Source organism: Diachasmimorpha longicaudata, chromosome 10 (genome assembly GCF_034640455.1).
Source record: "Diachasmimorpha longicaudata isolate KC_UGA_2023 chromosome 10, iyDiaLong2, whole genome shotgun sequence".
Classification (NCBI taxonomy): Eukaryota; Metazoa; Arthropoda; class Insecta; order Hymenoptera; family Braconidae; genus Diachasmimorpha; species Diachasmimorpha longicaudata.
In genome coordinates, this window is record NC_087234.1 from 7,599,370 (window position 1) to 7,617,304 (window position 17,935).

The window sequence follows — 17,935 nt, forward strand, 5'->3', positions numbered from 1 at the left end:
CAACTCTACAATCGCCCAGCATTTCTCACCGTGCACCATTCACCCACAGCAGTGTATTCATCATATTTACAATAGCCAAACTCACGCATCAAAGGCACACATACCACTTAGTGTAGAACTTGTACAGTGAATTTTTCAAAGTGAAAAAAAAAATCAACAACATTTTGCTGCACGCGTGCACGTAAAGCGGGGAGAAAGACTCTTGTGAGATTCATCGATCGTCGATCAGCCCACCCCCCCCCCCCGGCCCACCCGGCAGATCGATCGGATGTGCTGCAAAGTCCCCCCTCCTTCCCCCTGGATCACTGATCATGATCCCAGGATGGTATTACCATCTCAGGGCTCATTTCCCTTGTCCCCAGTGATTACGAATAACCGTATAGCTATGGGAGCACTAGTGTTACGTGTGTATGTGTATGCGCGCGTGCCGCATTCGTCGTTAGCATACAGAGGTACGAGAGATGTAGCATACATTTATTATGCGACATGCGATGTATAACGCACGCCACGTGGCATCGAGTCGTGCTTGTGGCGATTCGAGTGTATGACGTATTATTCCGATATATGATCCCTAACAGTGTATTATGTGGATCCTTCGATCTCTCGGTGTTGTATCCAAACGATCGGTGGTGGGAGAAAAGGTGATGAGGAGCGGGGCTCGAGGGAGAAGGGGGTTAGGGAAAATAAGGGATGTGATTTTAGTTCAAGTTCTAGTCTCGTAATATATCGGTTGGTTGCTGTTCTGCTTTGATAATGAGTGCGCGTCATGTTGTGAATAGTCGAATGTGTCAATGTTATTCGAGTGATGCCGTGAGTTGTGTCAGTTTATTGTAAAATTATCACGATTTTCATTTTGTAGTACTGTCGATTTCAAATAAATATAAGGCTACGCACAAACAAACAACGACAACGATTAACTGCGAGCGCAACGAGTTATTATTTCGAGAATCGATTTATTAGGATTTTTTTTTTCATATGATTGGTTGAATCAATGAATTCTGGATCGATTGACGAATTTAACTCGTTTGTGATGTTTTTTTTTTGAGCCAATGAATTGTTTAGGCAGCACGGTAATAAATCGAAAGAAACACAACAATCGATAGGTCTATTGATATTGTAATGCTGAAAATATTATTAAATAAGGAGGTAATATTACATTTAGTTGAAGTGTGGTACACTAGTGTGAGAGCGACGATCGAGGTGCGTACTAGGGTCAATTACAGCACCTCGATCGCTTTAGGTTTCCTTATTTCTTTCGTTAGCGATTCTTTGATTTTTCTACTGGAGCAATTTTTAAATTCGCACCGATATAATGCGGCAAATAGGTGTGTACATATTTGTGTGAATAGATCCAATCAATTTCGAAGCGAAAAGTGGATTAATTCAACTGATTGTTCAGCTCTACCGTTGAAAATTGATTTCAATCTAGAAATTTTCTTTTACTTAGAAAATCATTAATCACACAAATATGTATATACACATCTTATACATATAAAAAATTTTTAATTCACATGCTTTTGCGTACAAGCCCCTCCTCCTAGCTGTAAAATAAACAATATACCACAATTAATGCATTAGAGGATTACTGAATTAGAAAAATAGAGTGAAAAAAAGAAAAAAATAAATAAAAACAAAATTAAATGAAACATATATTAAAATAAATTGATTAAAGAGAAATAATAAACGATCATTCGCTTCACCTTCATTGAAATAATGAAAATAATTATTTAAATCGGCGCTACGATTTTATCCAAATCGAAAATATTCATGTGATCACAAATAAATCATACAGACTTGTTTTCGTCTCTGTACGTGACGATATAAAATGGCAATCAATGAAATTCAATCGTAAATTACACTAGGCTGAAAGAACATGAAGACATAAAAGTTCTGAAATATCATAGACTGATTTTGTTCATCTAAAACGTGCGCAGCAATTATGACGCGTGTGTGAGAAAAATAAAATGATTAATTACATCAGTCTACTCATTACACTACAGTTCATTCATAATTTGCGTTACTCAACGACTCCTGTTGAATCGTTCGATCCAGATTGATCGATTAAACAACGACAAAAGCAAAAATTCAGGGCAATCAGTCTGAATCGAACGACAATTATTCAATGAATAAAAAGAATTTGAGAAAGACAGGCAGCAGGCAATAATATCCTCGAAAAAAAAATCTGTGTCAACGATATTTCACCACAATAATTTTGATTACTCAATTGTCACATGGAATGGGAAGATATTGGAATGCCAGGTTGGTAGTAAAGGCCAGGATGTGTTTCAGATTGTCTGGATGATATGAGGAATGATGAGTGGAAAAATCCCTGCGAATTAAATCGAGGAATCCTTCGTCACGACCTTATATTAATTTTTTTTACTTTTCTAAACATGAACGTGTTTGTGGTGGCTCTGCTGATTGTTCCACAAAATCCAACAATACCGAATACTAAATGATTGGCATGCAACCGATTGAATTCACGTCGAGCTGCGCCTCGATTCGGCCATTAACGGACACGCTGTTAACCAATTGAAATGCCTGACGTTGTGAATTCGATATTTCCTGGATTTTTATACTTTTTCTTTCTTTTATTCCATCAGAAACCACCAGTCTACGTCCATGAAGAACACGTCAATATACCCATCGAACCACAAGGATCAATGTAACGAGTTGTGCCCGCATTGTTTTCATTTATAAGTCTCATTATTATGTTAACGAAAATTATATCAATGTAAAATTGGTCATTAAATTTGGATAAACTGATTGAAAGGAAATCAAAACAACTCATCAAATGAAAATCATCGAATTGACTCTACTCAGTACTCTCAATATCAAATAAAAAAATTAATGGTAAAATATAAAAATAAATTGACGTGATATAATGCAATAAAAACAGTATCTTCAGTTGTTATAGTTTTGAATTACATTTGTTTTTATTTGAATTCCATCATCAAAAGATTTCGCGTGACCCGGACTTAATGCAAGTCATCGCATTACATCATCACAAGTAGGTATTATTATGATTATTTTTGTTATTAACCATTCGTTATTGTATTATTTTACTCAATAGTTATAATTATTAATTATCGTTAAAACCAATCGTGATTAGTTCAAAACAATTCGATTCGTTTGTTTTTTTTTCTTTCATCAAATATCTCATTTTTTTTCCTTTCTTAAACTGCAATAAGTGGGTAATAATAGGTAAGTAGTTATCCAATTAACAATATCACATTGTGTATACTTTTTTTTCCATTTTCATATTTTTTCCCCCTTTTCGTCTCTTCGTTCTGCCATTTACGCTCTTTAGTTGCCTATTATTTGTTTTTTTTTTTTTTTGTATTTAATCCTCTGTTTCCATTCATCATTTTGCCTTTGCATGTACCTTCACACGTGGACCGTTTTGACTATTATTTTTTTTCTTTACTCTCGATAGAATTCAACGAGCCACTCGCGTACCCATATCGCATTAAAATCAATTGTTTTATTATTTTTTTGTTCACCGGTTTTTCTCTCTTTATTATTTCGGGGTTCAAGGAACAGGAGAGCTGTTATGGTATGACTCTTGTAATAAAAGTAGAAAAAGGAAAAAGGTAGGGAATGAGATACCATGGGAACAATAATAGACAGTTACATCGTGTGATCAGCCGGAAGCAAATTTCGAAAATATTTCGATTCGACCAATTTGCGTTGGTATATATATCAACCACCAGAGACAATTGATTTTTTTTTCCATCATTCCCAGGCGATGAAAAATTAATAGAATATCAACGAAATGGAATTTAAATGTTTAAATTAATCATTAATAGAGGGATCTGATGATCAACGAATTTTAAATAATTTATCATTATAAATTTTTATTTTGAAAAAACGCTCATTGGTATTAAAAATTAACGTTTCGATCTTTGCTACCGGTTCTAGCAGTGATATAAAATATAATCAATCAATTTGTTAACCTACCTACTATATACATCTCATATGTTCTTATGTGCGTATGCATGTATCTCTTTTATTAATCGAGTTATCATTTTCATCGGTTATTATTCATCCACTTTTCAATGCAATATACACTCTATGAACTTGCATACGTACATATATGTACACATATATGTATATCCCAATGATTTTTTTTCTTTATAATTCCGTATAATCGAACGTGCATTCATGTATAATTGAAAAATTCCGTTGTACTAATTAATATTATAATGACAATCATAGTCCATGGTGACAATTGTCTATCGATTGATGAAACTGTTGATTTAATTATCATAGCATTAACAATTACTGGAAGACATCCGCTAAACATTATCAACAATTTTTTAATGTCACAAGAGATGAGAGAAGAAAATTGCTGATTTGTTATCACTGTGATGAATTATCCATGTGTTTTGCTCGATTAATTATCAACAGTATCGATGGAAACAACTGAATGAAAATAATAAAATACAACAAATAACAATTTCACCCTCAGTGTTCCATATTCATGATCACATACTTAAATCGTCATAAATAGTTCATAATTTACAACTGAAAAATGTTTTTTTAGACTCTCACAATGCCCTAATGCTTCATTTATCATTCTGTCGTGCTTGTGTTCTGTTATCTCAACTTTTTATCATTCAATTTCATTACATTTCATCGTCTCCAGTACTTTTACCCTCAATTTTTTTTTCTTTAATAACTTGGACTTTTAATTCGTGATAAAAAAGTGATTTGGATAGTGGATAGGTAGAAAAATAATAGCAAAATGTGATTAATTTATCCTCGATGGAACAAATTCTCGTAGCTCCCTCGATTTTTTATATTAAAATTCTCGCTGTGTAATGCATATTGTGCGGATAACCGAATGTTTTCTTCATGCGTGTGATCTCCCTCAGCCTTTGAAAAAAAAAATCTACAAAAATAAACCCCCAATTTCACGCTTATCATCGCGTTTATCCCCCACTGCAGATTCTCACTGAGTCTCGGGGAAAAATCTCGTCAAGTAAAAATGAAAATTCATATTCGGAGAGGCTGTGTATGTGTGTGAGTTCTGCAATGCGAAAGGAATTGATTTGTTGCCGTGAAATATTCTCCCCCAACCCCCAAATTCTCACGTCGGGATGCTCTACTCCAACTTACACGTTATCGAACTATAAAATAATCCTATGCAATCCTAGATTTATGTCTAACGTATATCTAAATATAGGTTTCGGGAGTTATTGCGCAGGTTTTTCATGCTCCATTCGTCGACGCAACCGAGATTTTTCTTATACATTAGGCAAAAATGAAATTTCAGAGATAGGTGACACTGAATTTTCAGGGCAGCAGCTTTAGACGCCTCAGGTCTCACTGCTATGAAATAGCCAATGCACGAAATCGAAAAATTAATGATTTTTTTTCTCTCTCAATAGCCTTCAGTGCACTGTTAGAAATTTTTTCTGTACGAAAAAAATAATTCCTAACAGTAAAACTGTATAAGTAACTGAAATTTTCAATGTCAAAATGTCCAAAAATTTCAGTAGAATTGCGATAATCAAATTAAAATTTTGTAACACTGTATAGAATGTTGAAAAAGCGATTGTTTACTTGAAGATGAGAAAAATTGCTTTTCGAAGATAAGGCACGAGCGTGCGCGCGACCATGTCTATTATTGATTCATTGTTTTGGCTTGAATTATTTTTACTTCTGGTTTGTTTAGATATATTTGTTGGTCTGCTGTATGGGGCCGTGCACACGTTTCGGGAGACAAGTAGACGACTGTCGGGCGAGCTACTGAGTGACACGCTACGTCGTCGCCAAAAGACGAATGAGGTACGAGTGATAAGATGAGAATTAGGTGTCTGGTGTCGTGCTACGCCCGACTCTGTCTCTTTCAATTCGGTGACTTTTTTTTTGTAAAAAAATAGTTGAATGTTGTGCCAGCTCGATTGAACTCCACGCACGAGATATTCAATAAAAATTACGCTTTTTCGGCGATTCCGGGACAAAATGAAGTTGTTGGAAATTTTATGTAATTTATACGTTGATTATTTCTTCCAAGTACACTTTCCTAGTCAGCCGAAAGGTCCAGCCAAACTACATAATGAAAAAGTCCGTGTAAAGTCATCCCCTCCTCCAATAGTCCCATCAACTTATCAATTTGAACTGTTAACCCTCCAGCTACTCTCATGCATGCAAACCTGCGCAAAACCATCCGCTAATGTCCATCGAATAGGTACATCACTCACTCGGCAACTGCCCCTCCAACTTTTCCACCAATATTTCTCTCAAAATTCACGAATCGTTCACTCAATTAAATAATCACCTCACAATTATTCTCACTGCCACGTGAAAATTATCGACACCGTGGTCCTTTTGAAATCTACAAATCTTCGTATTAATTACCTAACGCACTAAAAGTGACAAATAATGCCACAAGAATATAATTTACGTCTCGATGTGTATTCCCTCAAAAATTCCACCATAAAATAAAAAATAATAACTCGAAATTTGTGTTAATAATCCTTGATTCACGCTCAAGTTACCTAAAAATATCTTTCATGAACTACTGTAATCACGTTCCCTAGCATTTTACCACTCTCATAAGATAATCCCCCTCTCCGTCTCTACCCGAAATTTATATTCAAATTCCATTAAAAATTCTAAGTTTTTCTATGGTCGTTGATTTAAACACGTCGAGCACATGTCACTATACTTCATCATCTTGAAGGAACACTTCCCACCCCTTTTTCATTACCCCCCCACTCCCCTAAAACGCCTCGACGCGTCGAATTTCCGTGCCACGCGGCAGGTAAAATCCGCACAATATTGAGGCCACCGTTCTACCCCATCACATAAAAAAAGCTGAATTCGCCTGCCGCATCCACTGGACCTTCCCGTGTTACAAAACTAACGAATATTTCCAATACGAATATTTCATAAATATATTTATGCACGTACGCTGCATAAACCCCATATATTTATAATATATCATATGAGAGGGGGTGGGGCAAAGTGGAACAGTGGGGTAAAATAGAATTTAAATGCATGGGAAGAGATACCTAATTTCCACCTGTAGGTTTTATAGTGAATTATATGTTGTCGCAATTCCCAATAAAATTTCCTAGCAAAGATCATAAACCTTATGAAGATAACGAACTTTTTATAAGAATTTTCATTGTAGTCTTTGAGATTATTTGCAAAGAACGCTCTTATCGAAATTCTCTTATCTTCGCTAGATTAGTAGATGTTGTCACTGCCTTAACGTGGGATTATTTTGTTTCCTATGAAGATAGCAAAATTCTTATAATGATCTTTTTCATAGTTGTCGAAATTCTCTACAAAAAAGATCCTCATAAAAATTTTTCCATCTCTAAATTTGGTCTGAATTTCGCTTTTTTTTCCTACAGTTCCATGTTGCCCGATCCTCCCCTATCTAAACTAGTATAAATAAATGAGCCCCTCTCGGCACTCCCCCTCATATTTTCACCGATAATCCTCACGATCAATTGTCATAAATTCCGAGTACACTCTGACGTACTCACATCAAATAATCCATAACCCTCTACAATAAGTATAATCCTAATAGTACGCGTGGACGTAGACAAGATTGTGGAGAGGATGATGATGTGGATGGGGATTGTGCAGTGGTGTGCATACGGAACTCGTTATTGTGGTTGGTGATGGGGATTGATTGACAGATTGCATCGTGGATACTGGGGAGACCTGATTTTGTGGGCCTGCTTGGACCTGGGTGACCTGGTAAACGGCGTTTGGCCCAGTCATCTGGCACTGGGCCGCACCGGTGCCATGTTGGCCACCGTGCTGAATGTAGTTTGGTGGTAGACATACCTCTAGACGATCGGTACGCGGCATCTTCTGCGGCATTGCTACTGTCTGCTGTACAACACCTAGTGGACTACCAACCCCCGTGGGATCGGCTGGTCCCATTATCGCTGGCATTATTGGACTCGGTGTGAAGTATGGGGTGTACGTGTTGTTCACCTGTGGCATTCCAGTTAGGTAGGGATTGGTTGCCTGTCAATCAGAAAGAAAAAAAAACGCCCCGGATGTGAAGTATCCAGGAGCGTTGGCATTAATTTGAGATGATTTTTTTTTTGGCTTTCGGTGGGGGATTTTTTTTTTTGCGACGTTTGGTGGTGGGAATGACGCGTATGTACAGTGGGTCGTACCTCTGACCTGATTCACGAGAGAGGTTTCTAGGGGGGAGGCCCTTTCGCACTTGCCCTTTGTGCTTTCTTTCGCGGAATCGCGCTCCGACGCGCAATTACTTATACAAACACCCTTCTCGGGGTTTTTTTGCTTCTGCTGTTTTGTTTGGAGAGCTTTTTTTTTAGACGTGGCACAAGTCACAATAGGGCGACCTCGGGGAACGGAATCAAAAAGAGTGGTTGCCGCTCTGATTAGGGATGGGAATGATGGTGATTGTGGACAGTGTGTGGGGGACACTGGACATGCGCGACGGTTTTTTAATTGTACTGCAGTGCGATACTGACGGTTGATATTGAGAAAGTTACAGGCTCTAACTACTGAATTGAGTTGAACAAACTTTTGGGATTTTATTGGGAAGATAGGGAAGAAGTTGAGGTGATGAGATTGAGAGGTAAATTGGGAGAATTTTTTATATCGGTTCTCGGAATTTTTTGCTTCATGAAGAATCCCCTGGAAATTTTCACATTTCCGAGAATAAAATACAGACGATAAATTCCCGAGGAAAATGTTAAATCGGATAGATACTCGAACTGTTAAAGATCGCTTTATAGGGTTGAATCAAAAGTTTGTTCAATCAATAAAAAAAATCTACAATAAACACACGATAAATATAAAAACAAAATGTCGATCCATATAACATTAATCGTAATGATAAAAAAAAATAAAACAAAAAAATTAGTGAAAGCCAAACCAAAACCAGGAGTTACCATAAAGGCGTGGGTAGCGAGAAGTTGCTGCTGGATTTGCTGTTGAAGGTGATGGTGCGCTGGCAGAGGAGGTTGGCCCTCCTGTTCGCCATAATATTGCAGCGTACGGAGAACACACCAACAATCAACCACAACCACGAGCACCACGAGGCGGCAAACATGGGGGACAGACAGGCGGTCATACGTGTAGTATAATGACAACATAAATAATTTTTTTTTCTTTTTTTCTTCGCATTGATACTCTCATTACTTTGCGTGCTGGATTGATTAATAATGAGCGTAAATAATAAATGGAATCAGTTATTGTGGGCACATGAGATGACCTGTGAACGATATTCGATCAGCATTTGTGGAAAATTCATGGGAGAACGTATTCATAAAATGGCTGGAAGCATTGAATAATGCCGAAAATATACATCTCATTAACGTAATTGAACGGCACACGTGTGCCTGGAGTGTCGACCTCAACAATTTTATAGTAAATTTATAAAGCTAAATTTGGTTGAGCAATTAATTAATTGCGAAATCCTCGATTAATTGAGGGGATTCATTGGATTAAAATTAACTTTTTTTGAGAGCCCTCGCACAGAATAGCGGCTCTCCAGTCCCATTAGCCACGGCAATTTCACCAGAAACAAATATACATGTGATATGTTTTGAAGGAGAACACTGACAACACTCAGAAAGATATTAAAACATTGAAAAAAAAATGGAAAAAATAATTCACATATAATCATGCAACGTGCTGACAATTAATCTAGGGAGTGATGTGCATCAATAATGGCAAATCAAACATCGAGATTGAAATAAAACACATGAAATAAGCACTGTTGCATCTGCTTGATCTACAGAAAAATCATAATGTATGTAGATGGTGATACAAATGTCATACATTTGCGCGTGAGTATTTATTAAGAGTATGAAAGCTTGATTTGAGCATTTATTAATGATAATACGGGCTACTGGAGGTTTTTCGACATACCACTGTAGGCACCTGACCAGGCACAAGGGGCTGTCCAGGGGTTAGTCCCATCTGCTGCATTAGGGCATTCTTCAGGGCTAAGTGATTTCGTCCGTTTATCAATAATTGATCCTTGAGGTGCTGGGGTGGATGGAAGTATTTGCATGGTGGCTTTTCTCGATTGCATCTTCCCTGAAAGCATAAATTTACAGCATTTATTAATATTTAGTGAATAACAAACGGTACAGACGGTATGTTCTTAATAAACATGAAATAGATGAAAATATATTTTCATCTATTTGATTGGACTCATGTAGAAGCAATAGCCTGAAAAAGAAACACCTAAAATGTTATCTATGGACAGGGGTTATCAAGAGGGCATCGGCACCGCGGAGTCAATATCACTGCGAGTGTAATCACCAACTCGATGGGCAATAAACGCGATCGATTACCGGAGGAGGACCTCCATAAATTTCGAATCAAATTAATCTCACAGGCGAATACAATTCCCCTTCCACTATCCCCCACTTCCCTTGATTTTTTCTCCCCTATCAGTTCGGAAAAATAGTTGGGGCTTGAGTTTGCTGAACCCCAGAATTTTGTCCCTAATTAGACTCCAAGAATATTAGTTAAGGTAAGACGTATCCTAGCGGTGGAAATCCACTGGCTCTCGGTAATACCGCGGACGTAAATTCACCGGTGGCTCATGTTTCCATCTGTCTCTCTCTCTTTCATCATATTGCTACTCGGCAGAGGCTGCATTCTGTGCCACGTTGAGTTCAGCCTCAGATCAAATATCGCTTAATTAACCGAGTTGAAGAGAATATAATATTGAAGTACCATCAGCCTTTAATTCCGTATCGCCTGAGTAACAGTAAACAGTCCAAGTTTTCCTCTAATGAGCAAACCATCATGTCCTGAAATTAGTGGTGTATTTGCATGGAAAAAATTTTATTTGCTGTTGATGAAGAATTTTGGCTAAATGAATAATTATAATTATTTATATAATTAAAAAATAATTGAAATGAACAAACTTTAAACCCATTACTGATTGTAAATTTTTCATTAAATTGTTTTTTTGCTACCACAAATTCGTGGCACAAATACCACACCCACCGACTAAGTTGATGAAGAAAGGGAGGAAAAATAGAAATAAACAGAAAGTTTCTCCGGTGAATGACTGTGCGGTGGAAGGTAACAAGCCCGGCCACTTCGGGAAACCGCTAACGGATGGCTGAATACAAAAAGGCTTTTCCGCCGTGAGAAGAAGCACGAGGAGGATGGAGAACGAAGAAAGGACAAAATGATACTGGAGTTCAAGAAAGACTTGAAGTAACAACATTGTTTGGGGGAGACAGTGTCGGCGATGTACCAACTCAATTACAGCTCTTTTGAACGACAAGATAATTGAAATGCCTGGCTGATGGGTTTTTTCGTTGTTGCTGAGTTGTCCCGTTGGTCTAGAGGTTTGCGGCGTTTTGACGAATATAAAGGGTTTGTTTTTACGAGTGACGTTTCATTCTGAACGGATATAAGTAGGCATGGGGGTGATCAATCCATTTTGGCATCACAAAAAAAAATTGACGCATCCATTCATTGGTAGAACAATCATCTCGATTAACGATTATTCATTTATTGCGAGAAGGTAATTTTCACTGAATGTTTCTCTTTTCTGAATACATTTTTCAAAACGCACAGTTTTTCAAAATAATGGTGAAATCATTTGCAATGTGCTTTAGCGAGAAAAATAGCAAACTGAATGAAAACTGTAGACTTCAAAGGGAAATTTATGAATTTCCAGAGAGAAATAATTTTTCCGTAAACAGGTGATGGAAAAACATCAAAGTGATGCATAAAATGTGTTGGCCCGATGTTAAAGAATGCGTGATAATATTAATCGAGATGAATGTCAATCCGAAAACCCGACACTTTAATTAATGCCATGGATTTTTGATGCCCTGGGTGGAGTTATTTAATGTCACATCGCACGGTTGATGGAGAGCATTACAGCTCGTTGAGGGAGAATTTCAAAAATAATGAAGCCGCCTGGGGGTTTACATATTCCAGAGATGAGTTCAATGTTATGTACGGAGGAATAATTTTCGTGTGTTGAATTATTATTACGGTTCTTTGAACATTTCGAAATAACAAAAAAATCGTATTCTCATATTCTTTTCCATAATGTACACTGTGATAGAAACATAAATCACACAAATACCTTTGGAGAGAGAAATATTACCTTCGGGGCTATAAATATGTGGTAAGAGGGGGGAAGCTCAACGAGAGGAATGATCATGTTCTCAATAAAAATTCGCAAATTCACATGAATTTATGAATTTTTCTGCAGTTTGAAAATCATAAAATATTTTTCTTTGATAAAACCAAAGTACATTAAATAGAATTGTTTATATAAATATAGTCTAGTTCCATTGAGAAGAAAAAATCTAGAAAATCAGAGGGTTAAAAATGTAATAAATAGAATGGGGCAAAACCGAGGGTATTTTTCAAATCCATCACGGTGTGGGATCAACTCGAGAACTTTTCAGATCTTGTTATAAATCATCACGTGAAAATACTGGTTTTATAGGTGAGGAGGGTTCAAAGCATTGCCCATCGGCTTTCCCTCCCTAATACATGTGTGTGGTTCCTCGGCCTCGTTTTCTCAACGACCTTTTTGCCAATCCACCATACGTTGGAGGTAAAAAAAAAGGTGGCCTACGTACAACACGATCCCTGGCCCCTGACTAACCCCACTTTACGACCCGTTGTCGTTCAAACCCCTCCTTCGTATTCTGCGTGTGATGTGGCATCCGAACTCCGTACCCCTCACACTTCTCCGTATCCTATAGCCTCTCTGCGGGAGAATGCGGGGTCGCGAGATTACTGGGATTTGCGCGTAAATTTACATATCGATTTTCGGGCGATGGTATCGCACAGCGGGCCACAATTTGCCTTAATTTTGTTCGTGCAGTGAGAGAAAAAAAGGGGGGAACATGTGAAAAATAATTTCTTCAGCTGAGGAAGTCGCATAAATATTGAATAAATTTTGGGAAAGTTTGCAAATAGTCTCTTTCCCGAATTTATGATGAATGAAACTCAATCTCAGGTAGAGAATCACCAACAGAAAAAACAACCGAACATTTGTAGTCACGCGACATTTTTCCTATGGCTTCCACACCTCCGATAATAGGATCAACGAGGGTTCGCGGAAAATAGCTTCGGAACAAAGCCAGCAGGTACGTAGTGTTCAGCCATTGGTGGATATCTAGGTTAGCTTGGGAGTCAGTAAGGCGATAAGCGAGATTAGAAAGGACTTTGTTATCCTCGACGACCCTCCAGTGGCTAATCTCTTTTCTCGTCAATATCGTTTGTCAACCTGGTAGCCCTCAGGAAGAATGGCCGAGTGGGCGTCGGATAAATCGACGGGGACTGGGTCAAAGGTGTCACCCTGCATTCCCGACGCAAGTGACTGTTCTCCTGCATCATGTGTTTGATTAACAATTATCACTAATTGATTCTCAGTCATCCATGTATAGGAAATCTGCGGGTAGACGGGTCCAAGCGTCCAAGTGCCATCGTCTAGGTACTCGTCAAGTGCTCATCCGAAAGGATCGATGAGAGGGAAACTATTGAAAGTCTCCGGTTGTTGAGTCTTTCGAGAGTCTCCGAAAGGACGTCTGATGCCATTCCAAGCAAGTTGGTCACGTTTCGTACTACTACCACTGGAGACCTCGTCTCAACTGTCTAAAAACCATTCTCAGGGCACTTGATGATTCAACAATGTACACGTGGACCTCCGCAGAGTGCATGAATATTGGGAGAAATTCAAGTCAATCGTGAATCATTTATTTTCCATGTATAGAGATGGAATAATTCCATTGGGACTATAATCCTCAGAAATTCTTCGAATATTTGTACGAAATTTCCTAAATAATTGAATGCCTAAACAAGTTAACTCACCCCTGGATCAATGACACCTCTTGATTTTTAAAAATCTCATCGAGTTATCAAAGAAATATTCACTCCAATTAATAAACTCCCCCCCAACACTTTTTCCTACAATTGCATCGTTTCATGTAATTCCATGAGTATCAGTGAACAACTTGGCTGCTATAGATGAACTCACTGGGATCGTTTTGGTAGAGGTAACTTGTTTACTTCGCCTGAGAAATCGCGATAATTTGCACAAGGGTCTCAGGCGCACTCCAAAAGCTCTTTCGGCGTTTGATTCGTCAGCACAATTAAGCGAATTAATAGGGCAACCCTCATCGAGAGGAGTTGAGTTCATGCCCTTTGAGTTTCACTCGCTTACCTTTGATAATATATATATACAGTTTTAGACATAAATGGAGGACTTTTTGTATGCAAAGTAACATCGCGAAGCTCTTGAGTTTTCGTTTTTAACATTTCGAGGAGGTTAATTAATTGTAAGGAACAAATTCAAGAATGATTTATCATGTGTGAAGTATTTATATTTAAAAAATATCTATCACCGATTATTTCCAACTTTTTTGCCTTGGAGAGGGTCTTGTGAGGGCCTTATTAGCTTCTCAGCCCTCTCACAGCACTCCACCACTCACAGCCCTCATCTCCAGCCTGAATTCCCGGTCGAAAGAACCCCGAGTGTATTCAAGTGACGAGAACCCGGATAAGAGCCAAAGAAGGTGGCAGAGAATCAAACAAAAAATGAAAGAAAAAGAAGAGGCTCATCCCGAGGTAGTAAAAACGCTTCAGGACGGGTTCGACAAGGTTTTCCTGTTTTCTCTTGGACCTCTTCCACCATCAGATACATCTGACAAACTAAAGTCTTTTTTACAGGGAGGAGGGACATCAAAGTAGATGTGTCCAGGAGTACGGCAGTCACGTCCGGGTACCGCTGAGGAAGAGAATCTTCAGGGTTTCTACTGTGCACACAGTGAAAAAAACATGCCCATTCCCTCCCCGGCCGCTTTGGAAAAGTCAAAGCGATGAGGGGGTTGAAGAGGGTCCACAAACTCGAGAGGCTCGCGAATGATATCGTGAAATAATTGCACGCAATGGCTTCGCAAACCTTCAGGGGTAGGATAGGGGCTCTGAAAGACAGGGGGGAGGGTGGTGGTGATAAAAGGGGGTACGAAACTCGATGTTTATCCGGGCACTTGAACGACTGAGAGTCCAGAGACGGCTTGGGTTTTGTAATTAAAATACAATTAAGAGCGGAAATCAGAGCGTCGTGGGATGACAAGTCCCCGTGGAGTTGGATGGGGAGGGGGTTGTGAGGGGAGAGGGCGATTTAATCTTCCAGTATTATCGCTAGGGCAGACGTCTGCGTGGAGTCCCTCGGTGTGTGTATTTTTTTTTCAACTCTTTGTCCAGTTCTTCACCTTTTTCCGAGAAAGCCTCTACCCAGGGGTAGATAACAAAGCGATAATAACAGCTCTTGAGCTTTTGAGTTTTTCCGTGCGGTGTTTTGCATTTCAACCCCTGGAGAAATTGTCTATGCGAGGGGTCGAGGTGGTTGTTACCACAGCTGGGTGATGTAATTGGTTCTAGGAACTGGAGGGGGTGTGCAGGATCACCTGGACAACAGCTGTTCAGGGGTAATGGAAGGTAAAATACTGCAAATTGCAAAAAAAAAATTTTTTCCTTGAAAATTGAGGTTTTGAGGGGTTGTTCTTGAAACTGTGTGGAATTACTGGAATTGAGTTGAAACTGTCTGAAGTTAATGAAATTGGGAGACGGTACAATGTTGAGAATTTCTCTGTTAATTTTGGATTTTTTATCGCCTGTAATTTTCGCGGAAATTTAAAACAACTTGCCACTGGGAAAAAAAAACGTTTCATTGATTTTCTGTCCTAATGATATTGTCTGAAATGGAGGTAAGATCACACTATCGTTAATATCATCTCAAAGCCTGCACTAACCCCCCAAAAATATGTAAAAAAAATTTCCAATGGAAAGCGTTGGCACTTGATTGCCCCTAAAATCACCGTCTTCCCTAAGAAATTGAATTAAACTATAAGCACCATTGGCAAAAAAAACCTACTCGGCTGACATACCCCGCGGCTGCACTCCATCAACCTGCACACTCGACTGTAAAGTGCACTCTGGAATGACGTCAATTAAAAAAAAAAGGAAAAGGGGGAACGAACGCGAGGAGTTGAAAGTAAGAGGATTAAAGCCATCCCTCTTCATTCTCCCGCATCAACAATCCAAGAATCGAGACTCAAACGCTTTTTTAATGATTTCTTTCAGCTTCAGAGGCTCACCCCTGCCCGCACCTGCACGAGCCCACGTTAAATTAGTCACATTGATTGCAGAGCTTGGGGGCAAAACGACGTTTAATCGTGCATGCGCATGCACTAACCGAGAGGAAGGGATGAAGAATAAGGCGTCTCTGTATTGTGTTTACAAGAGGTCTTGATGAGGGGGAGGGTACGGTTGGTTTACCGGCTGCCGCGAGAATAGGAAGGCCGGTATACGTACGTAAGAGTGAGGCGAAAGTACCATGGAGGCGGAGGAGTGAGAAAGAGATGGATAGCAACAGGTTGCTGCAAGTAGAATGCACGAGTGACAAGCTGAGGGAGAACACTCCATCTTCCTCGGCTTGTCTATAACACCGAGCGAGAGGGAGGAGTGTTCAATGGAATTCTTCAGAAGTTACCAGTAGTTATGGGGGTTGGAGTGCATCGAAGAAAATTTTTTATATCTCCATTCCCACCCCGAATCTCAATATAAATTAAAATGCGATGATCAAGGTTTATGGTTGGGTAGGGAAATTTTATCCTGATAAACATTTGATTTCTCTTGAAACTTGGTGAAAAATTGTCGATAATTAGATGTGTGTGATCATTGCAGGGGTGTTTCCACTGATATTAGAGTAATTTTTTATTACATTATATTTCCAATTTGGGTAGAATTCTTCAAAGACTAATTGCGGGAGGACAGTAGTGCGGAAAAATCTATGAAATCTACTTAGAAGTCTTGCCAAAAATTTATTCAACACAATTTTCTGAAAGTATGAAGGTAATAAAGGGAAAATCTAAAATTAAATTATATCTACCATAGATATAATGCAAAGTAGCGTAATAACAATTTAGGGGCAGGTTAAGCCCCGTTCTAATAAATAACAACTATAATTTTTCTCATATTACCGGGAATGGTGTTTGCAGAGGCGATATAGATGGATATTGCGGTAACTTATGAATTTCACGTAATTATAGGTGAGCAAACAAGAACTCCCCTGGGCTCGTCTAGTTTATATCAGTACAGGGTTGAAGAGAATGAGCGAGGGAGAGGAAGGGGCTCTAGGCTTGGATGATGCACGGAAGAGGGGAGGATGGGCGCGAGGTACAGCGAGAAGATGAAAATGGAAAATGAGGGGGTGGAAGAGGGGCAAAGTGGAGTTGGGTGAGTAGTGTGCTGGAGAAAACATGGTAAAACGAGGGATCGTTATATACTCGGGGACGATGGTGTGTACGGAAGGGGGTGAGAAAGAGGATTCAAACTAACTCGGTTCATTTCCATAAATACTGCCACGGTGCTATACAGACTCTGTTCCACGACTCTTCGCTTGCTTTTACAGTGTGACCTGGAATTTTCAGTATTTTCCGGCATCTTTTTTCCTCCCACCCCCCCTCATCATACTCTATTATTGAAATTTTAACGTATGAATGGCCGAGTTTTTCTTATTTTTATTTGAGGAGAGATTTTTGCAGTTGAAGTGCTCATGAGAGGCGAAATATTCGTTTTGTCGTTAAATGAATGTGAGAATTGATAAATTCAATTTACCGGAACGCAATAAATAAAAGTATCAAATATCCCCCCTAGGATAAAGTGTTTAGAAAATTTTTGGAATATGATAAAGTGAGATGATACAGCTTGTAAAAAGAGACCGAGGAGTGGGAGAGGGATCGAGTGAAACAGTTTCAGTTTTCAGGTGATCTGTGGCTCCCTAGCCGTGAGAATCGATGCCGTCGGCCGGCCAATAACCATACATCCCGGCACTATTACTCCCACGGGCTACATTCCCGCCCCAACTCCGGCTACATTGCGAGCTTTTCCACTCGCCTGCACACCTTCTCCCATCGTCCTC

The 17,935-nt window shown here is 39.0% G+C and overlaps 1 protein-coding gene across 18 annotated transcripts in view; it reads right to left on the minus strand.

Annotated features, from left to right (window-relative positions):
* Mbl (muscleblind) overlaps positions 1-17,935 on the minus strand; it is a 147,189-nt gene that overhangs the window by 30,714 nt on the left and 98,540 nt on the right. For 11 of the 18 annotated variants that reach the window (XR_010299749.1, XM_064129365.1, XM_064129364.1 and 8 more), the window contains exons 4-6: positions 9,883-10,053; positions 8,901-8,981; positions 7,813-7,998 (exon numbers count right to left, since the gene is read on the minus strand). Coding sequence is in view for 15 of the 18 variants with exons in the window: in XM_064129365.1 (XP_063985435.1) it covers positions 7,813-7,998; positions 8,901-8,981; positions 9,883-10,053 (438 nt within the window). In the remaining 3 variants the exon portion in view is untranslated. The remainder of the gene's footprint in view (positions 1-7,812; positions 7,999-8,900; positions 8,982-9,882; positions 10,054-17,935) is intronic. The other 7 variants (XR_010299750.1, XR_010299751.1, XM_064129370.1 and 4 more) reach the window with 1 other exon arrangement.